This window comes from Alternaria arborescens, assembly GCF_004154835.1.
Source record: "Alternaria arborescens strain FERA 675 chromosome Unknown contig_17, whole genome shotgun sequence".
Taxonomy (NCBI): domain Eukaryota; kingdom Fungi; phylum Ascomycota; class Dothideomycetes; order Pleosporales; family Pleosporaceae; genus Alternaria; species Alternaria arborescens.
This window is the reverse complement of record NW_021167872.1, coordinates 319,152-346,154: the sequence shown is the minus strand read 5'-3', so window position 1 is coordinate 346,154 and position 27,003 is coordinate 319,152. Positions and strand designations below refer to the sequence as shown.

The window sequence follows — 27,003 nt, the reverse complement described above, 5'->3', positions numbered from 1 at the left end:
TGGTGGTTTGTCGTTCGTCACAAGTCACAAGTCACAAGTCGGCACCGGCCTTGTCCACTCCATTGCATTCCCACCAGGGTGCCCGCTCCCGTCTTGCTTGCTCCCACGACGGTCGTTCTTCCCCACGTCCCCAGGCCAGGGTTCTCTCCACGACACTACACCACACGACACACGCGCCTCCACTCTAAGAGGCTCAGAGGCTCTCCGACATCGACCTGCAAGTCATCGCCCAGGATCCTGCCGATTTGCATCTGGGCAACCCACGCCGTCCCTTTTTGCCCGCCCCAGCATCTCGCCTGCCGTGTGATTCCCAAAGCAGCATGCACGCCCATCGCCGAGCGCCTCTAGACTAACATCAACACCATTTACACAACCCCGACCTTCGACCCCAGAGACGCGCACCGAGACAAGGTCGCGACACACGACATTTGCATTCCGTCTCCCACTGGCAATGACGGCGCAAGTCCTGTCTATGCATGCTGCGCACGCGTCGGATTTAGGCAAGATCCAGACGCAGTTCCGAGACAAGATGGACACGACTGCAGGCACTGCAAACGAGCCTCCAACCCCCGCATCGCCAGATAGTGGCGACGCCCGTGGCCGTCGACGCGACAGAGACGAAGACGGCGACACTGGCGATGCTGAGGGCGACGGCCATGGCTCCTCGAGGAAGCGAAGGCGCAGCAGAAAGGGCCTCGATAAGAAGTTCGAGTGCCCGCACGAGGGCTGTGGAAAGAGCTACTCCCGCGCAGAGCATCTGTACCGCCACCAGTTGAACCGTGAGTGCAGCACTTTCAACATGCCTCGACAGAGCTGGTAGAGCGAGGCTGACATTGCATAGACAATCCCAAGCAAATCTACCACTGCGACTTTCCCGATTGCCACCGATCCTTTGTTCGGCAAGACCTATGCGCGCGCCACAAGGAGAGACACACGGCACGAGGCTCGCAACTGCTGCGCAAGGATACCTTCAACATGCACAACCTGAATCCTATTGTAACAGCTGCACTGGGTGGCAAGAATGCACCGCCTCCAAAACCACATGGCATCAAGACCCAAGGCCCGCACGGCATGCATTCTCCGCCCTCGGGTGCCTCCAACGCTGGCCCTGGCAACCAAATGTCGCCGCCAAACTTCCACTCTCCCGGCTCCACCACCACTCTCAGCAGACAAGACTCGCTACAAAGAACAGGGAGCGACGATACCTACCGTAGTGGCTCAGAGGCTAAGCCCTACGATATGCAGCCCCAGGCCACCGGGAACTTTGCACCCCCACCACGTCCGGCCGCTTTGGGCAACTATAGTGGACGTCGCACGTCTCTCCACAACTCCCCACATGTGGGTAATGGGAACTTCACCCGGCCCGATCTACGCGCGCAGACTTCAAACATAAGCTCGTATGGCTCGAGCTCACCTTTCAACTCTGCCGTTACACCATCCCAGTATACTCCCTCCGCTTCCTCGACTGGTTATCAAAACAGCGCAAGTGCGTATCAATCACAACAAAACTTCCCTCCCTTCTCCTCCTTACCCCCACCAGAGTATCCACAATCAGCCGGCACCCCAGTTTCTCGAGAACAAGAGAACCAGTTCTACAATGGCACTTCTGGTCAGACGCCCATGAACGGTGTCGAGTCCACTGGCCAGATAGACAACAGAATGCAGAACGTCTCTGACGCCATAATGGAGCAGAACCCTGCCTATGCCATACCAATGTTTGGTGGCGCTGGGTACAGTCGCTCACCATTCGCCATGGCAGACGACTTCGCTGCCTGGCTCTTCAATGACAATCAGTTCAACCCAGGAGGCGCATCGCCCATGGATTATCCGGGCGGAATAAACCCCGTAGCTGGTGCGTCATCCCAAATTGGACTTCAAGCCCCGTATTTTAACTATGACCCCTCAGTCGCCGGCTACCTGAACAACCCTGCACCACCTGCACATCCAATGGCTGTTCACAGCATACTAGATACTACGCTTCCAGAATCTGCCCTGTCTGAAGACAAGCGGAAAGACCTCCTTGACCTTATTCACCTGCGCTTTAACGAAACAGACCATGCACCAGTCAAGAAGCAGAAGGAGGATATCATGGAGGGCGATAAAGACGACAGCCGCCATGTGCTGAGTCTTCACATGATGCAAACATACATTAGCTCATACTGGGTTCACTTCCACCCGCAGCTGCCAATCCTCCACAAGCCAACCTTCAACGCAAGCACTTGTCCTGAGCTCCTATTACTCGCCATCATGTGCCTCGGAGCCTCTTGTTTAGAAAAAAACTATGGTCAAGAGACGACACAGGCTTGCGCCCAGCTGGCCAATTTCTTGGCGTGGCACTTGCGTTGGGAACTTTTCATGGACGCTGACTTCCGCCCACCTGCCAAGTTGTGGATCTTCCAGGGTCTGCTCCTTCTCGAAGTATTCGAGAAGATGTACTCTACACGCCCGTTGCATGAACGAGCACACATCCACCATGCCACAACACTAACGCTTATGAGGCGTGGAAGCTCGTTGATCGGACGGTCAGCCATGGACTCGCCTCCTAGCGTCAAAGATGGAAAGAGTAATGGCATTGGCGGAGCAAACACGCCTGACGAATGGTGGAACCATTGGATCACGAATGAGGCTACTAGGAGGGCGGCATTTGCGGCTTTTGTTATGGACAGCATCCACGCTACTATGTTTGGCCACAGCGCTGTCATGGTTGCTCACGAGATGCGTCTTCCACTGCCATGCGACGAAGCCCTCTGGTCTGCAACGAGTAGTTCCGAAGTGGGTCGGGTTGAACAATCCTTGACTTCCAACGGCATCAAACCAATGTCCTTCCTTGATGGTCTTAAGAAGACGCTGAATGGACAGACCGTACGGACCAATTCCTTCGGGCGCACAATACTGATGGCAGGTTTGCTGAGCGTTTCATGGCACATGAACCAGCGGGATTTGCAAGTCAGCTCGCTTGGTGTAACGACTGCACTAGGTGGACGCGACAAGTGGCGAGGATCGCTAACCCGTGCTTTCGACTTCTGGAAGCAAGATTTCGACAGCTCACTGAACCGGTCGGAGGACCGCCCTGCTTCGAACTCATACGGATACTCTCATGGTGTCGATGACGACAACGTTTTCGAATCTCGGACTGTCCTCCATCATTTGGCGCATATGGCCATGCACGTCGATATCGTCGATTGTCAGATCTATGCAGGCGCTCCCAGACTACTTGGGAGGTCGATAACCCCGCAGGACTACAATGGCGCACAGCGCCGCATGAAGGAGATGTGGGCCCCCACCGCCCGGGCCCGGGACGCCACTTTCTATGCGCTGCGGTTTCTTTCCAACGTCATGGTCGCAGGGGACCACAGTTTGAATCCCAACACTCCATCTAGTGCTGGTTTCTCCTACTCGGCGCGCGATGATTACCTTCTTAATCGGCCATGGGTGCTGTACTTTGCCACGTTGATTGTTTGGTCGTACGGATTCGCGCTTGATGGCCCAGTCAAGGAGCCGTACCAACTTCCAAGCTATGACGACAAAGTCAGGGACATGGTGCTCTACCTCAACCGTGTGGGCGGCGTTAGATCGCCAGAGGACTTGAGCAAGACATCTAACCGCAATGCTTGCCTGGGACTGTTGATCATTATGAGAGACATGTTCAAGAAGACGCGGTGGGAGTTGCTGCACGAAGCAAGCAATTTGTTGACCAAGTGCATTGAGATGCTGCTACCTGGCGCAGGTGGCCTATGAGCATAGCAGATGGAAAGGGACCATCTGTATCCTATACCTAGGCGTCACAGGGTTCGATGAGACGATATGTTTTTTCTGGCGAGCGATGGCATCTTTCATTCACGATATAACGGCTTACTGTCTGTCGATTTTGTGTTCAGGTCTGTCTTTTCTGATATCATGCATTCTAGCGAGGAGTGCTTCATGTTCGATACCTTTATGTACATTCACAAGTGGCTGCTTGGGTGGTGGAATATGGGCGGGATGCTGAGTTCATTGCCATATACCCTGGGAATGGTGTGCTAATACATCATGGACTCTTTCCATACTCTCGAATAAAAACGTGCTTATATTTCTTCAAATTGTTTGCCGTGCATTGTGGTGAGCTTGACCTGAAATGAAGATGGGGCAGGACTACGCTGCACGTGAGAGCGTGACAACGCGCAGCCTCGGAACGCGAAAGTCGCGTCTTTTTGCAAGCAGTCGTACAGAACACTTGCGTAGAGAAATACATAGTCATGAACGTGCCTGTATAATCTCTGACAGGTAAATGAACAGTTGGACCGAGTTTCCGCATGGTGCGAGGTTGGCCATTCCTCGCGCCATTGCGTCATTGATTGTGAAGACAAAGCTCCCTGCCGACGTCGCGTCCAGAACAACTACAATGCCCCCAAGATGCCTCGAATGAAGGCCGCCACCGTCTCGGATCAGACCGTGCGAAAGCGAAAACGGAAAACCCGCGCGGACGAGGAAACACAACCAGTAGCATCGGCTGCAGAAGGCGAGGGGCCGAGCGAGGCTCACAGGATCGTTGGACCCGACGGCTCGCTGATCGACCCCAACCAACCTGACCCCATTGAGACGACGACGACGACGACTACGAGCGTACCCACAAAGGCGCATGATGGAGGAAAGAAGCCACGACGTGCGCTGAAGAAGAGTGGTGCTGGCAGACCGTCTCTCACGCGCAACAACTCATCCACATTCGTTGAAACGTCGATACCGTGGCCTGAGCATTTCACGAAGCTGGCTCAGGTGCATCGCGCGGTGAATCTTGTTTACACGTTTCTATGCACACGCAAACACCTTGCGACCACACTTGAAAACCTAAGAAGCACAGTCGAAGCCAACATACAGCGAGAGCTAGTGGTTGAAGATGTGGCGCAAATTACGGCATTGGTCCCGAAGGCCATCAACTTTGCCTATGTCGATGAAGCAATGCTCCTAATCAATGTCATGGGTGCAGAAGACAACCTTCACGGGAGATCAACGACGGACTTTGCGATACTTGGGCCGGAACCGGACAAGGGTGAGCATAAGGAGGTGCTGCTATTTGAATTTATCGATGGCGACTTGAAGCGCCATGTACAACACAAGAAGACTGGGGAGCCTACGAAGGCCACGACGAAACTGCGGAACGAGGAACTCAAGATGCCCGTGTACAGCCAGAAGCAGATGATGAATTTGATTGAGAAGAGGAATCTCAAGTTCACATCGGCAGTCAACGCATTCCTGAACCAATGCGTTGAGGAAGGTGTTGATGCGGTAGAGAAGATCAAGAAAGTTTCAGAGGCTTTCGTTCCTGTGCCGACAGAGAGCCGACATTCCACGCCCGGCCCAGATCGATCGCTGCTACCAGCCTCCATACCAGCCGAGCGGAAGCCTATTCCCGACATCCTGAATGAGATCAAAACACTTGAGTGGTATACTGGTCAGATTGTGCCGGATGGTCACCGTGTCTTCGACCCCCAGGAACCTGTTTATGGCGACTTGAACTTCGCCATGTCACAGAATCTTGTCAACGCGCTGTATAACACGAAAAACATCACTCAGCTTTATGCCCACCAAGCGGAGGCAATAAACAATCTCTACGACGGGCACAACGTCATAGTATCAACTTCGACCAGCTCTGGTAAATCACTGATCTACCAGATCCCTGTTCTACACCAACTAGAACAAGAACCAAGCACAAGAGCTATGTACATCTTTCCAACAAAAGCGCTGGCGCAGGATCAGAGAAAGAGTATGAAGGAGCTTTTACGATTCATGCCGGGCTTCGAAGAAGTTTTAGTCGAGACGTTTGATGGAGACACGCCCATGAGCGAACGCAATTATATTCGTGACGAAGCACGTATTATTTTCACAAATCCCGATATGCTGCACATTACGATTTTGCCGCAAGAAGATGCCTGGCGGACATACCTTCAGAATCTGCGGTTCGTCGTGGTGGATGAGCTGCACGTTTACAACGGACTGTTCGGGGCACATATGGCGTTTATCATGCGCCGTCTACGAAGGATATGCGCTGCTGTCGGAAATCGTCACGTCAAATTCATTTCCTGCTCAGCTACAGTCGCAAACCCCGAAGAGCATATGAAGACCATCTTTGGTGTTGACAATGTCAAGTTGACAGACTTCGACGGTTCCCCTTCCGGACGTAAAGAGTTCTTATGTTGGAACACGCCTTTTAAAGATCCTGGCGACCCTACTTCTGGACGTGGTGATTGCATGGCTGAGACAGCAAAGCTGTTCTGTCAATTGATGTTGAGAGGCATAAGAGCTATTGCATTCTGCCGTGTACGCAAGCAATGTGAAGCGTTGATTTCTGCTGTTAAATCCGAACTAACCAACCTGGAGCGACCGGAGGTTATCCCTCGGGTTATGTCGTATCGAGGTGGGTATACGCCGCAAGACAGAAGAGAAATTGAGCGAGAAATGTTTGACGGCAAGCTCTGTGGTATCGTATCTACCAGCGCTCTAGAACTCGGTGTCGATATCGGCTCCTTAGATGCTGTCATTACAGTCGGCTTTCCCTACACCATCGCCAACCTCCGTCAACAGAGTGGTCGTGCCGGTAGGAGAAACAGAGATTCGCTATCTGTTCTGGTCGGCGACTGCTTCCCCACTGACCAGTACTACATGTCGAATCCAGATGAAATCTTCACTAAACCTAATTGCGCACTCCAAGTCGACTTGACGAACATGCTTGTTCTGGAAGGCCACGTGCAATGCGCTGCGTTCGAGATGCCTATCAATGTCGAAGCCGACACTACCTACTTTGGCCCTCTCCTTCCCAAAATCGCCAAAGAACGCATGCGATGCGACAAGGAGGGCTTCTATCACGTGAATTCCCGTTTCCTCCCTCAGCCATCTCGTACAGTTGCAATTCGCGATACCGAAGAGGACCATTTCGCCATCATCGATATCACACACGGCAAGAACACAGTACTCGAAGAACTGGAAGCTAGTCGCGCCTTCTTCACTCTCTACGACGGCGGCATATTCCTACACCAAGGAAACACCTATCTCGTTAAGGAATTCTCCCAAGAGCGTATGCTTGCAAAGGTCGAATACGTAAAAGTAGACTGGACAACGCAGCAACGTGATTATACAGACATTGACCCCGTTGAAACAGAAGCCATCCGCCGCATCCCCGGGTCCCGATGCAAAGCTTTCTACGGCCCCATTAAGATTCAACAAGTCGTCTATGGCTTCTTCAAGATTGACAAGAAGCGCCGTATTCTTGATGCCGTTCAGGTCGACAACCCACCCATCATTTTGTTTAGCAAGGGCATGTGGCTTGACGTGCCGAAATCTGCAATGGATATCTTGAAGTCGCGACGTCTGAACATCGCAGCGGGCATCCACGCCGCTGAACACGCCGTGTTGTCCCTTATGCCCAACTTCGTCATCAGCATGCCAGGAGATGTACGCACGGAATGCAAAGTCCCCGAGAAGGAGTTTTTGCAAAAGGAATCAACGAGGAAGCGACCTGCTCGGTTGACGTTTTACGATGCAAAAGGCGGGGCGAGCGGTTCTGGCATCAGCACCAAAGCATTTGAGTTCATCGATACATTGCTCAATCAAGCGTGTCAACGACTCACGTCCTGTCATTGTCTTGAGGGATGCAATGAATGCTGTAACGATGATGCGTGTAAACAGCATAACCAGGTCATGTCCAAAGCAGGTGCCATGGTCATTGTCATGTGCTTGCTGGGCAAGGAGAAGCAGATTGATGTTGAGGCACTGCCATGGGGTGAGGAGGATGTGGAACAAGGTTTCGATACGGTGGTCGAGGCGGTTGGGGTCAGAATGGCGGAAGGGAAGACGAGAGACGGGGGGACATTGCCTGGAGAAGGGGATGAGGGTGAGGAGAAGATGGTGAGAGCGAAACTTGTAGATGGTGTGTGGATTAAAGAGGAAGAAGAAGATGAGGATCATTTCAGTCGAAGCATTCATATGTATCGGGGTGAGAGGACGTTTATTGGAGTGCATAGGTAGCAAGGCTTCATGTCGTGTTTACGCATCAATAAATACTGTGAAGGAAAACTACAGTAGAAAATCTGGAGTAGAGAAATGTACCAGTGTAACGACAGAACCACAAAAGTGAACCCCCCATCCAAATCATCAGCAAAGTCCGTATGTCGTACAAACCAGTTATACAGAAATCCAAACCAACAAACGCCGCGCAATGCTTCATATACACGTGCCGATACCGTCATCCTAATTGTACTGCCTGCTCTTAGCAGCCAGCTCCTCTTCCTTCTGCTTCTTTGCCGCCTCCAACTTCCTCAACTCTCTCGCCACACCCCCGGACGCCCTCCACCAGACATCTGTGCCCGTTCTGATCAACCTCTCCGCCGCACTTGTTGGGCCATCAACTGCCGGCCTAACGTCGAGGAAGAAGACTGGCTCGCCCGTAGGTTCGGGCTCACCCTCGTAGTAATCAATCACGTATCTAATTTCCTTGCACCCTTTCTCGTTGCAGCGTTCGACGAACCAATCATGGCGATCAAACGGGGGCGCCGTGCCAAACTTTTCCGGCATAACGTAACCGAGCCACTGCAGTATTTGAGATTTCGGCGTCGGTTCCGTAGGGCGACCGGTAAAACGAAGGAGTTTCGGGGGTTGGACATCCTTTTGGTCCCAGGTTGTTGTGTCAAAGGGGTCGTCGTGTGTGCCGAGCATAAAGTTTGCGACGTCTTCGCCCTTTTTGCAAATCTCATAGCCTTCTACTAGACCGCGGGAGAAGCGTCGCTCCCAGCCCATGATCTCCGCCCAGGCGCCCTCGTTGAGAAAGTTGTGTACGCCAACCATGGACTCAACGGCTGTGATGTCCGTGTCGGTGTAGCCTTTGCGTAGCATGGCGTTGTACATTTGCTGGGGTGAGGGGTACTCCCAGAGTGAACCGTCACCTTTGGGAATCGTAGAGGTTTCGCGCTCGAGAGGGAGGTTTACGGATTGCGTGTCAGCTCGCTCGTTTGAGAGTTCGGCGAACATGTTATTGAGAGGGTTTAGACGAGCGAGTAAGCCGGTCTTTGGTGGTGGCTCTGATGCGCCGGTAGAGGCATTTTCAGGCGGGACGTAGGGGCAGGCGCCTTGCGGTGTCTTCTTTTCGGCGACCACGGGCGCTGTAGGTTTCTTGTGCATTGGACATTCTGGCTGCGATGTTGTTAGAGGCGCATGCGCATGTGGAGTGGCACAAAACATACTGGAGGCTCCATGCTGCCTCGAGGCATAGGATGCGGCGCAACACGTGCTGCAGGTGCAGCGGGTGCGGTGTCTGCCCAAAACCAACCCATTATGAAGTATCGTGTAGAAGAGGAATTATGGCTGCGAAAACCAGAGGCAAGCAAGGGTATATAGGGCTGAAGAAGATGGAACGGGTGGCGGAGTTTATCGGGAGAAACAATTTCGTGCAGGGTCCTCGTCGTCATCGCTCTAAGCAGGTCAGCTACACTCCGATTGGCCAGATATTTCAGCGCAGTGAGAGATGATTTGGAAGCGATATTTGGATTTGTCTTCAGTTATATTCTTGATATTGTAAGTATGTCTGTTACATTTTGTTGTATTCCAGTCCAAAAGCGTCTTGTGTTGCTCTCCGACTGTAGTCCTCTATGATCCTGCCGCCTTTGCCGCCAACTGGCCAGTCCCCCGAGAGCTGAAGATGGCCATGATACCAAAACTACCATAGAAAAGAACCATGGGGTATGCTACCAAGCCTCGCATCGAAGTCATGCGCCCTGCGAAGTGTGTTAGTCTCTGTAACAACCCTGTCAGAAGTCTCAACTTACCAACAACAGTGAACATCGAACTGGAGCTGTAAGAACACCATGTGATAGCCAAGCTTGTCAGAAGATATCCAAACAGCCCGTCAAGTGGTACAATGATTCCAAACATCGATACCAGTACGAGAGGAAGCAGACAGTATCCAAGCACCGAAGCCGATCGTGGGAATGTCAACGAGGAGCCGAGGTGTGAGCCATGCGGGTGACCGTGGTCTCCAGGGGTTGCCTCAACCGCGTTGACAGGTGGAGACATGAGCGAGAGGATCTGGTGAAGTAGGATTGTGCCGACGAATGCCAGGCCTGTTTCAGTCAGCCATTGTTCTCTTCGAACGGTTGTTTGGCTTACCATAGATGTAACCAAAATGAAGCTTGCCGGACAACTGCACCCTGTCAGCTCATGTTTCCCTGAATTTCTGTTGTCTTCGTACCAGTAATGATGTGCCGAAAATCAAGAAGAAAAGTATGGGACCTGCTACGTCGCTGTCGTCCATGATGTGCTGATCGATACGACCAAATGGGTTCAGAACGGCCAATGTCTTATTCATCGTCAGCTGTAGATAGCACAGGACATGGTTCAGAACCGACCTTCATTTGTATATGTCTGAAATTCACTCCCAATTCTTCCACTACACAATGTCAGCTCGTCGAATGCGATCGTGAGGTCGGTGTTGCGTACGTAGCGGCGGTTCTCCATCATATCTGCTACAAGTCAGCGATTGTTACACAAACACATCCTCGCAACTTACCCCTCAGTACCAAAAGCTGCCAGCCATCCTGTCCGTAGCCCTGAACTGCCCATGCCCATCTGTCCACTCACACCCGGTGCAGCGAACCCCGCGCCATACTGTGCGGGGTATGCTTGACTTGCCGGCGCGCCATAGTTTGCCTGGAACGGTGTAGAATGTCCAGATACTGGCTGATTGGAGAATGAAGATGGGTAGAATTGGAGGTTTTGCGCATTTCCTGCGCCGTATTGAGGGTTCTGTCCGTAGCCATATTGCGCCATTGTTCAATATGCAATTGCGTGTAGTACCGTGATCGGAAGTAGGTTTCAAGCTGTGGTGATCTGGCTGTGGGGGGTTCGCAGTGCTGGTGCCTGGCGGAGGTCTAACGGAGGTGGTTTGGGGTCAAGATGGTACGTGGAGCTGAAGACGACGTCACCGGGGACTCTTGGGTGGAAAGGACAGATCGCGGGGAAGAGTGGGCTTTGGTATTGGGAATCGAGGACTCGCTCGCTGAAGTTGGAGGAAAGATTGTTTGTTTGCAATGTTGCGGCTCAAAGTGGCAGCCACATGTCATCGTGTGCATCGGCGTTGGCCATTCACAAGCCGCCGGGGCTTGGCAGCAACATGAAGGCGACGAAACCACATGGCACTATTGCATGTACTTAAAATGCAAACACACAACAGGAGGGATAATTGTTCGTGAACTTGACAAAATATGTTTAGAAATGCTTGTTCATGGGTTTGAGAGGGGTATCTAACACTAATTCTAAGAGGAGAGTCATCATTCATACATCAGAAAACCGACATTTGCTGTATTTGCAAGCAATGTCATGTCCGTAGCCACGGGAGGTATCCAGGCTCTTTCCAAGCCTCAGACATCAAGTTCAGTACATCTCCCTGGTTCGTCTTGACGTATAGTTGCACCAGTCACACTGTCTGAGCGTTAGCAGCAGGTTATACCTCTCGTTGTATTGTACTGACCATGGTGTCGGAAGACGCATCGTTGTCTTCACGACAATACTCATTGTTGCATTTCTTGCAAGTCCGAATAAAAAGCTCTTTACAGCTTATGCACGTATGGCCACAGCCAAAACAATCACGTCTTACACCGATAACCTGCAGCAATTCACGTTAGCCTATTTCTTGATTCAAGATCGAGCACTTACCTTGGCGCGCAAGTGACAGTTCCAGGTGCAATTATCCAATAGCCAGGCTCCACGGCCAGTCTGGGTAAGACTGGTTTCCGGAATCCAACTACATCGTAACGGCCTCAAGGTAGCATCGCTTCTCGCGCGCCAAGGTAGGTCCATCATCCCCACATCCCGTCGCTACCGGCTCCGGCCATCATTTCTTCACGGAGGCAGTGTTCCACGCAGAGGCCCATATGTACCTTGATCGTTTGCTTTGGGAGCAGTTGACTAGTCCCATCAGGTTTCAAGCTCTCAGTAAGCTCGGTCTGCTGTAGTTCCGTACGTTGGGCGGTAACGGATCCAGTATAACAATCCTCGTCCCACCATTTGTGACATCTTTCGCACCAGCGTCCCTTGAGGCAGTCCTCGCATCGCACTATCAGAGGCGGTGGCGCAGAACCGTCGAGAGTATGCGGTATCTGGGCAGCACGCACAGAGGAGCCATGCAGCGGTACCGGGCTGAGTAATGGATGATGTGATGGGCTTGAGTCGCCGAAAACTGCTGGTCCTTCTGGAGACGAGTGACATGTCTCGCAGCCCGATGGGCCAAGTGCGACAGTTGCGATTGTAGGCCGCAGGAAAGAGGATGGATGAGTCGCTCCACTCGCAGTTGCATCCCTAACATATGCTTTGCTCGGGTCATGTCGTGGTCCTCTGCACAGAACAGCATCGAAAGCAATGATGCCTTCGCATGCTTGGAGTATTTCTGCCCATTCCGGGGACGGCCGCTTTGGTATGATTTTGCCAGAAGATTGATACCATTTGTCCTCCGTCTGCGCTAGTACAGCGTCCAAGGCTTGTTGCGATTTCTCGTTCCATTGTGCCCCAATCTGCGCCCCTTGTGAAGTCGTCACGCCTCTAGGAATGTCTGCGGATAGTTTTCTCGTCACGGGCGATGCAGGACGCGGTGTTCGGTCGCGGGGTCCAAAGATGTAGATGCCTTTGACTCGAGGTGTGCCCGCGGGCCTTGATGGTCGAACCGCATATTGGAGGTATTGCTGAAGCTTGCGCTCGTTCATGTGCTTAGCTTCGCGAATAGAAAGTATACGAACGTTGAATCGTTCTTCCGTAAGCAATTCTTTGACCAACTCTGCTGTCACGCTGAGTCCGTCTAGGACAAGTGTATGTACGTTACGCAGAACATGGAGCTTCTCCAGCCTGTTGAAGATGTGGCGTAGAGGACCGCTGTAGAAATCGTCTTCTGTGAGGGCTTCATCCATTCGCTCAGCGCGAAAACTGACACCACCGACATCAAGAGGTCCATCGAAAGGCACAATAGCAGACTTTACAGGGGAGAGGTCCAGGTAGCGGAAGGCTTCTGGCGACTGGAAGACGGCATGATGTAGAGACTTGCAGGTTCGCGACAGGTTACGAAGGGCAGATATTGGCAGGTAGGGAGCAGTTTGGCGCAGGATCAAGGTGTTGGAAAGTAAGTCCGCCAGGGAGGTAGGGAGGTCGTCACAGAAAGTAGAAGGGCCCATGGCGAATGCTCGAGGAATACAACCAGAGAAATTTGGCCAGAGGTTAGATGGGTACTCACCGATTCTTTATCACAATGCAAGACGGCAGGCCAGACAGGCACGTGCCACTGATCTGACACTGCAGGTGTGTGTTGGATGAGCAAAAGGAAAGACTAATCGAGGTTGAGACGCTGCAGAAGATGGGGTTTGCGTAGGCGTGGGATACCGCCGATGGCTCGCTCCCTGCGGCGATCGCAAATGGAGACCCTGCCAAGGCCGGTGTAGTACGCAACTCAAAGCTTCCTGCAAGATCAGGCCGCGATGAAGCATAGATTGGAACACGTCTTGCAGCCAAGGCCGCGCCGGAGGTCTTGGTCGTGGACTGTGGAAACAGGCTAAAACAGTCGCTGCGAGATGTCAAGCATGCGACGCGACGCTGGAAGCCACCGGGGTAATTGCCCCACGTTGGCCGGTTACGAGCATGAATCGACATATCGAAACTCAACAGGAGTCTTAGTATAGATGGTGCCAGAGCTCCTTAAGATAGTGCCCGGGCAGAGCCAAGGATCTCTTGCTGAATAGCGAAAAGACTTGCAAACTTTGATTACTTGAATTTCCACGCGCATTAGAGGTTGCATGTTGCGATGCCCTTGGCAATAGCTATCGGAGTATCTACGGAAGGCTAGTGATCGCCTCTCGCCAATGCACCAGGGGAAAGGTTGCTCACCGGACGCCCAAGATCCCAGGCCGAATATAGAGAGAGACTAGGATTGGGGAAAATGGGTAGTTTTCTCCGTTCAACGGTGGCGGTACCTTCACGCGTTACCACGCGAGGCGCGAGCGCTATCGATAAGCCTAACGGGCCGACGCGCGGAAAGGAAGCGCAATGACGCCAGGCATTCACCGAAGCTTCGAGTAGAGAGGCGTATATGTCAGCCATTTCACGCTTCCAGCACAACAACTGCGATCCTTCATGCGTTTGTCACCACAGTCCCTACCTTCGATTCTCCGCAGGTAAGACACATCTACCATGGATTCGGAAGCAGAACCAGCAGAGCTGAAGTGGTCCGCTCAATACGAACTCGCGCACGTATCTCGAAGCACGCTACCGGGCGACAAACTTCTCCTTCCACCATCAGCGTTGGAGCAGCTTCTCGCTGCGGCGCCCGTTGTTCACGTCGACGAAAATCGACCGCACATCACCGCTTTCGATCCCTTCAACCCGTACACGTTCAACGCCGAACGCTACGCAAGACAACAGACGCAGGATCGCTTCCAACAGCTACCCCACCCACTTACCTTTCGACTCGTGAACCCGGAAAATGGCAGAGTTGTACATGCAGGGATACGCGAGTTCTCTGCAGAAGAGGGCGAGATCGTGTTGAGCAGTTTCCTGAAGGAGGCGTTGGGAATCCAGACACAATCTGCCGAGCCGTCGAGAGATGCTAGTCCAAATGGCCAGGAAGAAGTGGATGCGGCCATGTCGAACGGAGCAGCACCGCTCGAAAACAACGGTGCTGCATCCACAAAGATTACAGTGCATGCCAAACAGCTGCCCAAGGGCACTTTTGTAAAGCTACGGCCGCTCGAAGCTGGTTATGACCCAGAGGACTGGAAATCGCTACTTGAGGAGCATCTTAGGTCCAACTTTACGACATTGACGAATGGCGAGGTCTTGGTTGTAGACGGTGGTCGAGGAGTTGGTGGTAAGCGCGAGGAGTTTCGTTTCCTTGTAGATGGCTTCAAGCCTGAAGGAGATGGGATTTGCGTGGTAGACACGGACCTGGAGGTGGACATCGAGGCTTTGAATGAAGAACAAGCACGCGAAACAATGAAGAGGATAGCTGCGAAGATGCACCGTGCACCCGGAACGTCGCAAGGTAGTTCTACCGGCGGGGTGGTTGACATATTCAATGCGCAAACCGGACAAGTACTTGAAGGAGAATATGTTGATTTCGAGCTGTCGTCATGGGATAGATCTCGAGGCTTGGAAATTGTCTTAGATCAAGTGGACGATGAGGATGAGATCGATCTATTCGTCAGTCCATATTCATCACGACAAAGAGCTCGCCCACGGGAAGACGAGCATGTCTTTGCAGACGTAGCAAGCCAGTACCCGAAACGCATACGCCTGCGGTCTACAAATGTCGAACTCGACGATGCAGAAGTTGTGTGGATTTCAGTTCACGCATACCCATCCGAATCACCCTCAAACACACCCAAACCCTTCCGTTTGAAGGTGTCAGTTTACGATCCCAACACAGAGGCAGAAGATAAAGTGGAAGATGTTCTGGAGTCTAATAGAACGGTGGGACCAGACGAAGTAATTTGTCAAAACTGCAAACAACGAGTGCCCAAAGGCTCACTCTTCTTGCATGAGAACTTTTGTTTGAGAAACAACATTCTCTGCCCGCAAGGTTGCGGACAAGTCTTTCAGAAGCGTTCGCCTGCCTACCAAACCCACTGGCATTGTCCCCACGATACCTTCACTGGTAACACTCCATTAAGTCGACAGAAACACGATGCTCTCTACCATACGCCACAGGTTTGCTCGACTTGCGATATGGACTTTCCGTCGATACCCATGCTCTCACACCACAAGACTACAGTATGTCCTGGCAAGCTGATTCTCTGCCGCTTCTGTCACCTACAGGTTCCACAGGAAGGTGATCCGAATGATCAGTCCCCAGAACTCCTCCTTTCCGGTCTTACACCACATGAACTAGCAGACGGCGGCCGAACAACAGAATGTCACCTCTGCAACAAGATCGTCCGCTTTAGGGATATGGACACACATCTCCGACATCATGATCTGGAACGCCTATCCCGCCCTCCACCGCGCATGTGTCGGAACGTTAATTGCGGCCGTACTCAAGATGGTGCAAACAAGGCAGGCGATACACGAGCTGGAACGCGCAAAGGTCAAGGCCCAGGCAACGAGATTGGCTTGTGCAGTGTCTGTTTCGGACCTCTCTACGTCTCTCTGCACGACCCAGAAGGCAAAGCACTCCGCCGCCGTATCGAGCGCCGCTACCTCTCTCAGCTACTTACCGGTTGTGGGAAGGCTTGGTGCAGGAACGAGTATTGTCGCACCGGCCGTAAGAACTTGGGACAGGAAGACAAGTCTGTACCCACTAAAGACGCTATCCCACTCGTGAAGCCATTCTTGCAGGGCATGGACGGGAAGGGTTATGACACTCCGCTGCACTTCTGTGTCGACGAGAGGACGCAGAAGTCTAGAACGCTGGCTGAGATGGTTGCTGCAGAAAAGGGCATTGAGGGCAAAGGTGGATACGGTCTAGAGTGGTGTATTGCTGCAATGGAAGCTGAAGGTGGAGATTTAGACAAGGCGAGGAGCTGGCTCAAGGGGTGGGCACCTCAGAGAACGGAGGCTAGCTAGTGAGGGCTGAGAATATTTTTATCGATGCATTTGCATTGTCGCAGTTAGAACAATAGAGGTACGATGGGGGTTGTAGCATATAGACTAGATTAGAGAGATACCCAGTAACGATGTAGACGACCTTAAATTCACATAACCAAATCTACATATAAATCTCAATCCCACGTTCCTTTCACATGATCTACAGTTTACTCTTCCCGCTCTTGTCTTGCCCCTCCCTTTCCGTCTGCCTCCCCATGTCCCTCGTATTGCTCGTCTCCGCTTTCAAGCTCGCTGGATCGCCGAGTTGCGTCTTATTCACCTTTGCCCCGTCGTCGTTTGCTAGTGTACCTCGTACTTTTTTGCTATGCGGAAGTTTCTCCTTTGCCTCATTCTTCTTACCTCCTTGCTTCCCATCTTCCATGTTTCGACCCTCTACGTTTCCGCCATTGCCTATGGCTTTTTTGTCGCCGCCACCAGCGCTTGTACCAGCTTTGCGATAAGGGTCTGAGACTGTGGGAGCAGAATCTGAAGATGAAGATGAGGATGAGGAGGCAGACGGTGTATCATTCCCTTGACCGGCTGGTGGAGCGGAATCATTTGATGGGAGAGACTTTCTGTCGTCGTTGGCGGGTTTTAGACTCGTGGCATCCCCTAGGTCGGGGGTGGATTTGGTGGAATTGATTGCTTCTTTGGTCTTTGGGTTTGATAGGGTGCCGCGGACGGATTTGGAATGCGACGTGTCGACCATTGTTGCTGATGTTTGTCCGTGTAGATATGTTTGGTGATGTTACAACTGCGGAGTAGAGAACCTGGGGAAGAGGAGCTTATGACCTACCGGTACCTCGGCAGCTACATCATTGAAATATAGGCGTAGTTTGAGATCTTCCTACTTGTTCACGGCTCGCGTGTCTTTGACGTATTGTTTAGCGCGTATAGATGACGTCTTGCATTATTGAGGTGCGCAATCACATGAAAGCACTAGGGTCAGATTTGAGTCTTTCCACACTCGTTGTTAGGAGTTGCATCTACCAAAGTAGACATCGGTCTCAGACTGTGTTGTTGTTGTTTGTTCTTAAGGCATCAATGTCTGTCGTAGCCACGAACGAATGAGGCTGCGTCGGCGGCTTACTGAGCTGAGCACTGACGATCCCCATGATCCGTCGCACCTCGGCATCTCCCTACCCCAGAGCTCCACAATCATGTCCTCGATAAACGTTGCGGGAGCGATACAGGAGGTTCCTGTCCCAGAGAATATCGATGCGCCATGACAGACGCCGTCATTTCCCGACTGTCGTCAGTTCCTTGGGCTGCTGCCTTGATCAATGACCCCAATTGGACTCCAGTCAACACTGCCTCCCGGACACCAAAGGCATCCGGGGAAGATTCCTTCTTTGCAGAAACTCTAAGTACAGGTCGCACGATACGAGGCCTTCTGACGCTTCGACCGATCACCGAAGAAGATGGCGATATCGCATACAAGGAGGTCAAGACTATCGTGGAGCTAGGCGACGGACTCAACGGCTACCCACAGATCATACATGGGGGTTGTGCTGCGACACTACTTGACGAGATATGCGGTATCTTAATCATGCTGAATATGGAGAGGAAGGTGCAAAAAATAACAGAGGACGGCCGCCGCGCAGCTGCCTTGAACTACTTTACCGCCTGTTTGTTCATGTCGCGCCTCAACTCTAACACACAAGCTGAACGCAAACAGATCTGAACACCACCTACAAGAAGCCGGTGCCGACACCCGGTGCGCTTCTTCTTACGGCCAAGATCGAGCGACAAGAAGCGGGCGATCGGAAACTATACGTTCGTGCGACCATCGAAGACGGCAACGGTACAATATACACGCTCGGCGAAGCCTTGTTCATCAGGGTTTCAACCAAGCTATGAGGTCGCTATAAACTGTCACATGCTCTACATGTGAACAGCTAGTGATGCGACAGTATTACAATGTGTTACGGAATGTCCTTGGAGCGCCTGTCAAAATGGGCCTCACTCGGATGCCGGTCGCCGACCAGCCTCAAGAGTACGTCGACCAAAGTAGCGCGTACTAAACCAGTACATGAATACAGTCTCTCATCTTGAGGTCGTACCACTCGCGTGGCCATCTTTTGTATACGGCTGTGTGCCGAGATGTTTGTCGTACGACACCGCACAATACAATTGCATGCCGCGATACTACGCAGGACGACATTGCGCTTGTTGATGCGAATCCCGACCCCTTTTTCCTGCTGCAATACAGAGTCCCTGTCACACTTCGATTTTTGAACGTCTATCACCATAGCCACCTTCCAATACTGTGACTAGACGGGCGTGTACTTGGAAATTGGCGCTGCTAACTTTTTCTACCGCAATCAGGCTGACCGACTTTGTCCGAAGTTACAAGCGTACGTTCGCTTGACTACCTGGATCGCATACTCTGTGACTATTACATCGGCATCTGCTCACGTTTTGCGACATATGAAGCTACTGAGCGCGGCGCCAGCCCTTAGTGGCAGATCGGCCGAACGTGCAAGCTGGGTTCCGGCCACATGACTGGTCACAACCATATTCTTTTAATCTATCCAACCCTGACCCACATGATCTACCCTGTGCATGACCGTCGTCTAGGCCTGGCTCCTAAGATCTGGGGTAGTCAAGCCGGCGCTTGCGATGTTGCAATCTCCAAGGCATGCACACAGGAAATCCTTCTCTAGAGTACGGCGCTCGATCAGCCTCTAACCCAACTAAAGCTCTACCATGCCCAGGCCTGGGCATGCCCGAGTCCACAAACGACGCCATATGCTCCGCAGTGAACGTTCATGCGCCTGACGTCGCCGTCATTTGCAAATTTTTTACTGGTGCCGTTTCAAACTGACTTTGTTCCGATCAGGCAGGTCCAAACAATGATGTCGGGCTGGTCTTGAGGTTGATTGTCTTGCGACAGTCTCACAAGACTCCCTGCATTTGCCCCATCACTGTACAGTCGGTGTAAAGTAAGTGCCTTGACGTCCAAGAAGGAACTAACAGGAGCACGCGGTCTTGAGGCTCATGCTGCAGGGCAAGATCATAGGGCAGACCCATGCAGTGCGACGCATGGCTCTACTATCCAGGACTACCCCACATTCAGGCGTCGCCGTCGAACTACGGTAGATGGCGCAAACCCGGGGTTCTAGCATTCATGACCGGGGAGCCAATCGCAGAGACGTTCGCTCTGGTCTTAGGATTAGTGTTCATCACATGCTTTAATAGGTGCTTGCGTTGTCACTGGACAGCACTTCACAGAAGAAATATGCGTAGGGCCGACCCGATGACCAGTGCCTATCAAGGTTAGCTGTAAATCCCCTGAGTCTCATCACAGCTCCTTCTCTGCTTGCAGCTTACTCAAGACGTATGTCGAAAGGCATGTTGCATTTCAGCATCCGCTACCATTCAACCTCTGGTGAAAGCTGCAATTTTTGTGCATCATAGCGACAGATTGCGACAAACGGAAAGGTGGACTAAGCTTGTCAAATGGCTAAACAAAGCAAAATATTCTTCGGAGATTTGGCTTGAAGGGGAAGGGTGTAAGTACGCGCTCTTCCAGTCCCCAGACTACGTTACTAAGACTAAGACATCTCGAACTGTGAACCGAAATGAGCTATGTAACCCCTTCAAACGGCAACGGGGGTAGCCGCCTAGTGAGTCAGTATGCGGTAGGCCCTTATGACCTTCTAAGTGGCAGTCGGTGAGGTTTCCTCATCACCGGATGTTCCTCGTTAGCCAGTCGGCAGGCTTCGTAGGGGCAGATCCTTAACTGATCGCGTGGGTGTATGGATCTTCTCCTATCACTCAAGAGGGGCGGTAGTAAACAAACGGAGGTATTAAATAGACATCATCATCTCCCCTCCTGAGACCTCTTTTTTATTACTATACTCTACACTCCTTTGTACACCTCCTCTTGGTGTTTCTACTGTACATAGGATTGTCTACTGGTACATTCTTACGACCATGCACTTACCTTCCTTGATCGCCTGCCTCGGTGCAGTCGGTATTCAGGGTGCTGCTATATGTAAGCAAATATCTCCCCCCTTTACAACTTAAGGCTGACATTACGTAGCCCGGTTTAGCAGACAAGTATCAAATGATACTGATCCTGCATCAAATATAAGCAGCATCCAAGGAATTGCTGCTATCACAGATGGATACTGGTTGAATGATCTCTCCGGCAACGGAAGAGCTGCCTTCAACGGTAATAGCGCTTACAAAGTCTTCCGCAACGTCAAGGAATACGGCGCGAAGGGTAAGTCACTTTGCTTTTCGTGTTCCAACATACCATTGACGCTCTTACAGGTGACGGTGTTACCGATGATTCCGATGCAATCAACCGTGCTATCTCCGACGGGAACCGTTGCGGTCCCGGCGTGTGTGACTCGGCCACTGATTCCCCAGCCGTGGTCTACATCCCTTCTGGAACCTACCTCATCAGCAAACCCATCATCTTCTATTACATGACACAACTCATCGGTAACCCTCGAGGTCTCCCTGTTTTGAAGGCTGCTCCTACTCTCCAAGCTCTTGCTCTCATCGACGCTAGTCCTTATGGCAGCAACGGTAACGCTGGCTGGACGTCAACCAACATCTTCCTACGACAAATCCGTAATTTGGTCATCGATGGCACCGCTGTTGCACCTACCAGTGGCTTCCAAGGTATCCACTGGCCTGCCTCGCAAGCTACAACTATTCAGAATGTCAAGATCCGCATGACCCAGGCGTCAAACTCGGTACATGCTGGTATCTTCGTTGAGAACGGATCTGGTGGCCACATGGCTGACCTTGATATTCAAGGTGGTTTATATGGTATGAACATTGGAAACCAGCAGTTCACCATGCGCAATGTCAAGATCTCCAAGGCTGTCACCGGTATCTCTCAGATCTGGGACTGGGGCTGGTTGTACTCCGGTCTTTCAATTAGCGACTGTGGAACCGCCTTCTCGATGAGCAATGGTGCCGCCGCCAACAAACTCGAGGTCGGCTCTGTTGTCATTATCGACTCTGAGATCACCAACTGTCAGAAGTTTGTCGATATGGCGTGGACAAGGACCAGTCGGCCTATTGGTGCTGGCCAGCTGATACTCGAGAACATCAAGCTCAACAACGTGCCAAACGCTGTTGTAGGCAACGGAGCTACTGTCCTCCCAGGTGGAACGCTCACTATCCAAGCTTGGGGTCAGGGCAACAAGTACGCTCCCAATGCGAACGGTCCAGAGAAATTCCAGGGAAACATCTCTCCTGTCGCTCGACCAGGAAGTCTTTTGGATGGTGGCAAGTACTATTCCAAGTCGAAGCCGCAGTACGAGAACCTTGGTACTGGTGACTTCATCAGTGCTCGTGGTAGTGGAGCCACAGGTGACGGTCGTACCGACGACACCAGGGCTGTGCAGGATGCCGTCACCAGGGCCGCTGCCCAAAACAAGGTGCGTAATCGCTTTAGTACTACACTTCATCTCTTTTCCAGATACTAACTCTACCATCCTTGTAGGTTCTCTTCTTCGAACATGGCGTTTACAGGGTCACAAACACCATTTACGTCCCGCCAGGCTCCCGAATGGTCGGTGAGACCTTCTCTGCTATCATGGGCTCAGGTGCCACATTCGGCAACAAAGACAGCCCTGTACCCATCATGCAGATTGGCAAACCCGGCGAGAGCGGTCACATCGAATGGTCTGATATGATTGTGCAAACCCAAGGTGCCACTCCAGGAGCTATTGTCATCCAATACAACCTCAACAGCGACCGTGGCTCCGGTGTCTGGGATGTTCACACCCGTATCGGAGGTTCCAATGGTACCAATCTGCAGGTTGCTCTATGCCCTGCCACTGTCGGATCCGTCAATCAGCAATGTATGGCTGCGCATACCAACGTGCACGTTACCAAGGGCGCGAACGGAGCGTATTTCGAGAACAACTGGTTCTGGACAGCAGATCATGATTTGGACGATGCAAGATCCACACAAATCTCCATCTTCACCGGACGCGGACTGCATATCGAAGCGCAAAACGTGTGGCTATGGGCTAACGGCGTGGAGCATCATGCGCTATACCAGTACCAAGTAAGTCACTCTCAATCCTGTAACATGGCAATACGAGCAAAAGCTAACAAGTAGATAGTTCAACGACGCATCGAACATCTTCGCGGGCTTCATCCAAACGGAAACCCCGTATTATATGCCCACACCTGATGCCTCTAACCAGCCCTACGGCAGGTCCGACGCTTTCTCGGACCCCGTCTACCCATCTGGTGCATCAGCTTATGGCCTCCGCGTGCTCAGATCCAAGAACGTGCTCATCTACGGTGGCGGCTTGTACTCCTTCTTCCGCAACTACAACGTCGGATGTTCAAGTCCTGACGCACCGAATGGATTCCGCAACTGCCAGAGTCGTGTCTTTTCTATCGAGGGTGCTAGCAGTGTGCAGGCTTTTGCACTGAGTGAGGTGGGTAGTGAATGGATGGTTACAGTTGATGGAGTCGACAAGGCCAAGTGGAGTGACAATCTAAGTGTGTACTCGAACACTATCGGCTGGCTCGGATACGGATTCTAGATCTGGAAGGGAATGTTGAAGTGTAAATAGGAGTGGGAGATTCAATTGGCTGTACATATGGGCTGGAGTTTGGTGTTCCCCAGGTTTGCTGGCTACGGTCGCTATTCGTTTGTCGGGCTATCATACTATCGGCTTGGTATATGCTTTCTTCGACAATGCAAAGGCTCAAATCATGCTTCTTCTCCATTTTTTCTCTACTGAATGTATGTCAGCATTGATTCCGGCATCATGTAGTTGTGTGGCTGACAGTTGATGTTGCACCTCAAGCTTAATACTCGTGCATGAATAGTAAATCCATCTCGTGATCACTATCTAATACTAATCGTATGTCTTCTGACCAACACTTAGTGCTTCTTGGGGATAGTCTGTTAGGAATTCTAATGTCAACCGCTAAAAGTTGCTGTTTCCCCACGTGGCGGACCCTGCATACATAACTCTAGGCCGCCCCACCGAGGGGCACTTAGGTAGCTCTGACGTTTGAAAGCTATCGAGCGCAGCTACAACATCATCGAAAAAAAGTCTACTTCAATTTATCACACTCCAATCGCAAACTGTTAGAACAAACCGATCGATATCCAAGATGGCTGGCGTCAACCTACAAGAAGTCCACGACTTCATGATCTCTATCGCCAAACAAGCCGGTGAACGCATCGTCTCCGCAAGACCAACGACTCAAGGCTCAGGATCGAAGAAGAACTGTATGTGGCGATAAACGAAGTGGGATTTTGTATTATCAAAACAGCCAGTACTAACTAAATTGGATTGCAGCGGTCGATCTCGTCACCGAAACTGATCGCGCCGTCGAGAACCTCATTTCGACATCCCTCCGCGAGAAGTATCCAGACTATGAATTCATGGGCGAAGAAACATACGTAATGCTCCCGTACGAACTGCATATGAGACGGCTACTGATCTAAGACACCAATCTTCAGAAGCCCGGCGACAAACTTACCGCAGCACCGACATTCATCTGTGACCCCATCGACGGAACGACGAACTTTGTGCACCGATACCCTTACGTTAGCATTTCACTCGGTCTGGCGATAGAGCGTGAGCCTACTGTAGGAATCGTGTACAACCCATTCACACAAACTTTGTACTCTGCGATAAAAGGACAAGGCGCGTATCTGAATCAAACGACCAAATTACCACTATCACCACCAACGCCGCTGGAGACACTGAATACCTGTTTGGTTGCTGTGGAGTGGGGCAGCGACCGGAGTGGGAATGACTTCAAGGTCAAGAGTGAGACTTTCAAGAAGCTGGCAGCCACAAAGGAAAATGGGGGTGGCATGGTACATGGGTTGAGATCATTTGGTTCGGCGGCGCTGAATCTGTGTGGGGTTGCGAGTGGAGGTTTGGACATCTACTGGGAAGCGGGATGCTGGGCATGGGATGTTTGTGCTGGGTGGGTTATCTTGAAGGAAGCCGGCGGCATGGTGGTTGATGCAAACCCGGGAAACTGGAATCCAGAGGTTGAGGGGCAGAGGTATCTTGCTGTACGAGGGGGTGAAGGACAAAAGGAAATTATTGAGGAGTTCTGGAGCTTGGTTGATGGTGCCTTTGAGGTGGGTACGTAGAAGATGGATACTCCCGTGAGAAGAGTGGTAAACATGGTCAAGTTGGACATCATATCACATCAGCATCAGCGCAGTAATTAGCGGCGGCCAAAGGTTTTCTCATTATTGCCACCACTAAGATATCCTCCACAGTCAGTCAGAACCTTTCGAGCGGTCTCGATCAATCTGTCACCGCATCGAACACGTCTCCACCAGAGAGTGGTGTTCTCCAGCACGATGTCTTCCTGATCCACGCAGCACCATGTTTCCAAAAACGAATGTCCCTTCTTTTCCTTGGTATTCATACAACAAGCGCTTGATTCCCTAAAGCACAAAACAAAGGAAACACAGTTTCGTCGTCGTGTACTCTCTCCGCAAGCAGAGAGGGGAAGAGCTCGTTGATATCGTTGAATTAAGGATCAGGGGGAACGCGATAGGGGTAAGCAAACTCCACTAGTAAAAGAGAGCGAGCAAGAGAGATAAGATGAGTTGGGATGATACAACGGTACGCCGAATGTTTTTGGTTGTTTTCACGTTTTGTCGCTGGTCGGCAATTTGAATGTGCGAGCGGAGTAAGATGTGGTTTCCAACTTGGTGTGTACTCCGGGGTTGTATGCGAGGTGTGTTTGTTTGCGGGTGTTGCGGTGACGGGTAAGTGGGTGTGCGAATCAGTGTCTTTAGATGGTCCTAGGAGTGCCGCGGGCTGAGGCGCTGCCGGATTGTCAGTACGAGATCAACATCACAATATGCAAGAATCTTCAAAAGAGGGTAGAACAGAGAGGCGCAAGGCGTACCTCGCGTCCACAAGATCATCGACATGATTGCACATAGCCACGAACAGGTCAAAGAACAGTTTTCCCCCCATCTCCATCTCCATCTGCATGGTGCCACTACGCTTGAAAGTTTTCCGACTGCGGATAATCAGAGCGAGGTAATGAGCGCGCAGCCGCGAGTCGCTATCCGGCGTATTCTCGTACGCGTAGCGAGCGCTGCGTAAGATGGTTCCGACCTCGATCCCGCTCTGCAGGCCCTGCTTGCGCAGAGAGAGCTTCTTGAGCTCTTCGAGGCCGTAGCGATCAGCTGCACAGTAGACTGCTGTGTCGCGGAGAATGACGTCTCCTACGCCGGAGTGGAAAAAAGTTGGCTCGACAGCAGCTGCGCGGTCGCCGGGTTTGTTTGGGTCGGGTGAGGCAATTGCACCTTCGAGCATCCAGGTCTGGCGGCGCTTGTCTTGGACAAGGCGTGGGTAGTAGTCGCCCTTGTACAAATACTCGAGGATACAACTGAAAATCTCAGGTTCCTCCGTGGGCAGATCGATGCGGCGATTAGCGGACTCGAAGAACTGGCCCCGCAGCAGTTCAGCAAAATACGGAGAGTGACTTAATACATCTTCGTGCGCAGCGAACAGTCGCTGGTCGGAACCAACGATGACTGTCACGATGGAAGAGGTGAGCGCTGGTGAGCCACCATCCATCATTGGACTGTCCTTGCGCGTATCCAGCTTCTCGGCCATGACCTTCTGCTTAGACGCATCGCGGAACGATCTCTTCGGCTGTTTGGTGATCTTGCCTGAACGGTCTTTCTCCTTCGAGCTAGCGAAAGAGCGTTTGCCGAACATCTTGACCGAAGAGAGAGATCGAAGTAGCGAGCGACGGAATTTCTCGTAAAGAGTGGACAGGTTAGTGTGACGCAGCGTTCATATGAGAGAAATGGGAGCTCCGGAAACTCTCAGATTTCGCAAACCTTTCGGGGGAGAAAAGTCGTTGAAAATCCGAAGAGCTTAGCGAGTTTACCAACACTGGTGGTGAAGATAAAGCACGCTTTGGTTGTCGAACTCAGGCTTGTCGTGAGGCGTAAAGATTCAAGTTGTGGGGTCGCAGCTTGTTAAATACCGACGATGCCAAGTCGGTGCCCCTGTAGCCTGGACAACTAGCGCTGGCAGGCTGGGGCTATGTTACATGCATATTCCTATTGCTATTCGCCCATTGCTGCATGCTGGGCTGCAGCAGATGTCTATCAGGCTGCGAGGCGTCATTGTTTGCACCTCCTCATTTGATGCCCTCTGAAAACATGGAAGACCGTGGAACATGGCAGTTCCTCTGAGGATTGACAGTAAGCGAGCCACGAATAGCACGCGATATGGTGTATTGGACCTAGCGATGTAGATTCGAGGCGCGAAAAAAAAGCTAGCATGGACAGGGAGCTGAAGTTTGTAAGTAAAGCCGTTTTGGTCGGACCGTTTGTTGTGTGCGCGTCACGTCTCTATCGCGGTGTAACGTGACCTGGGGTTGCTGGGCGGCCTCTGTGACTCACGAAGATAGTGGCTGCAATGA

At 51.8% G+C, this 27,003-nt stretch overlaps 11 protein-coding genes across 11 annotated transcripts; 6 read left to right on the top strand and 5 right to left on the bottom strand.

Annotated features, from left to right (window-relative positions):
* Positions 1–451: 451 nt before the first annotated feature.
* Positions 452–3,738, top strand: AA0111_g7546 (hypothetical protein; the record flags this gene model as incomplete). Its single annotated transcript, XM_028653894.1, has 2 exons — positions 452–779; positions 842–3,738. 2 exons carry the CDS (start codon positions 452–454, stop codon positions 3,736–3,738), a joined length of 3,225 nt encoding a protein of 1,074 aa, XP_028504924.1.
* A 654-nt stretch (positions 3,739–4,392) lies between these two features.
* AA0111_g7545 (ATP-dependent helicase) lies at positions 4,393–7,998 on the top strand (the record flags this gene model as incomplete). Its single annotated transcript, XM_028653893.1, has 1 exon — positions 4,393–7,998. One exon carries the CDS (start codon positions 4,393–4,395, stop codon positions 7,996–7,998), a length of 3,606 nt encoding a protein of 1,201 aa, XP_028504926.1.
* Positions 7,999–8,220: 222 nt separating this feature from the next.
* AA0111_g7544 (hypothetical protein) lies at positions 8,221–9,299 on the bottom strand (the record flags this gene model as incomplete). Its single annotated transcript, XM_028653892.1, has 2 exons — positions 8,221–9,159; positions 9,210–9,299. 2 exons carry the CDS (start codon positions 9,297–9,299, stop codon positions 8,221–8,223), a joined length of 1,029 nt encoding a protein of 342 aa, XP_028504951.1.
* Positions 9,300–9,612: 313 nt separating this feature from the next.
* On the bottom strand, positions 9,613–10,791 carry AA0111_g7543 (hypothetical protein; the record flags this gene model as incomplete). Its single annotated transcript, XM_028653891.1, has 7 exons — positions 9,613–9,740; positions 9,792–10,085; positions 10,132–10,165; positions 10,214–10,321; positions 10,371–10,411; positions 10,462–10,484; positions 10,532–10,791. 7 exons carry the CDS (start codon positions 10,789–10,791, stop codon positions 9,613–9,615), a joined length of 888 nt encoding a protein of 295 aa, XP_028504921.1.
* A 1,028-nt stretch (positions 10,792–11,819) lies between these two features.
* Positions 11,820–13,181, bottom strand: AA0111_g7542 (hypothetical protein; the record flags this gene model as incomplete). The annotated part of the gene is made up of 1 exon (XM_028653890.1): positions 11,820–13,181. One exon carries the CDS (start codon positions 13,179–13,181, stop codon positions 11,820–11,822), a length of 1,362 nt encoding a protein of 453 aa, XP_028504920.1.
* A 1,009-nt stretch (positions 13,182–14,190) lies between these two features.
* On the top strand, positions 14,191–16,560 carry AA0111_g7541 (hypothetical protein; the record flags this gene model as incomplete). Its single annotated transcript, XM_028653889.1, has 1 exon — positions 14,191–16,560. One exon carries the CDS (start codon positions 14,191–14,193, stop codon positions 16,558–16,560), a length of 2,370 nt encoding a protein of 789 aa, XP_028504923.1.
* A 181-nt stretch (positions 16,561–16,741) lies between these two features.
* Positions 16,742–17,290, bottom strand: AA0111_g7540 (hypothetical protein; the record flags this gene model as incomplete). Its single annotated transcript, XM_028653888.1, has 1 exon — positions 16,742–17,290. One exon carries the CDS (start codon positions 17,288–17,290, stop codon positions 16,742–16,744), a length of 549 nt encoding a protein of 182 aa, XP_028504922.1.
* Positions 17,291–17,806: 516 nt separating this feature from the next.
* AA0111_g7539 (hypothetical protein) lies at positions 17,807–18,441 on the top strand (the record flags this gene model as incomplete). The annotated part of the gene is made up of 2 exons (XM_028653886.1): positions 17,807–18,209; positions 18,260–18,441. The coding sequence occupies 2 exons, from the start codon at positions 17,807–17,809 to the stop codon at positions 18,439–18,441; spliced, it is 585 nt and encodes a 194-aa protein (XP_028504903.1).
* A 2,079-nt stretch (positions 18,442–20,520) lies between these two features.
* Positions 20,521–23,111, top strand: AA0111_g7538 (Glucan 1,3-beta-glucosidase; the record flags this gene model as incomplete). The annotated part of the gene is made up of 5 exons (XM_028653885.1): positions 20,521–20,581; positions 20,630–20,812; positions 20,863–21,986; positions 22,052–22,621; positions 22,680–23,111. 5 exons carry the CDS (start codon positions 20,521–20,523, stop codon positions 23,109–23,111), a joined length of 2,370 nt encoding a protein of 789 aa, XP_028504904.1.
* A 580-nt stretch (positions 23,112–23,691) lies between these two features.
* On the top strand, positions 23,692–24,691 carry AA0111_g7537 (hypothetical protein; the record flags this gene model as incomplete). The annotated part of the gene is made up of 3 exons (XM_028653884.1): positions 23,692–23,809; positions 23,880–23,983; positions 24,044–24,691. 3 exons carry the CDS (start codon positions 23,692–23,694, stop codon positions 24,689–24,691), a joined length of 870 nt encoding a protein of 289 aa, XP_028504936.1.
* A 656-nt stretch (positions 24,692–25,347) lies between these two features.
* AA0111_g7536 (hypothetical protein) lies at positions 25,348–26,288 on the bottom strand (the record flags this gene model as incomplete). The annotated part of the gene is made up of 2 exons (XM_028653883.1): positions 25,348–25,381; positions 25,465–26,288. 2 exons carry the CDS (start codon positions 26,286–26,288, stop codon positions 25,348–25,350), a joined length of 858 nt encoding a protein of 285 aa, XP_028504937.1.
* Between the last annotated feature and the right edge of the window lie 715 nt (positions 26,289–27,003).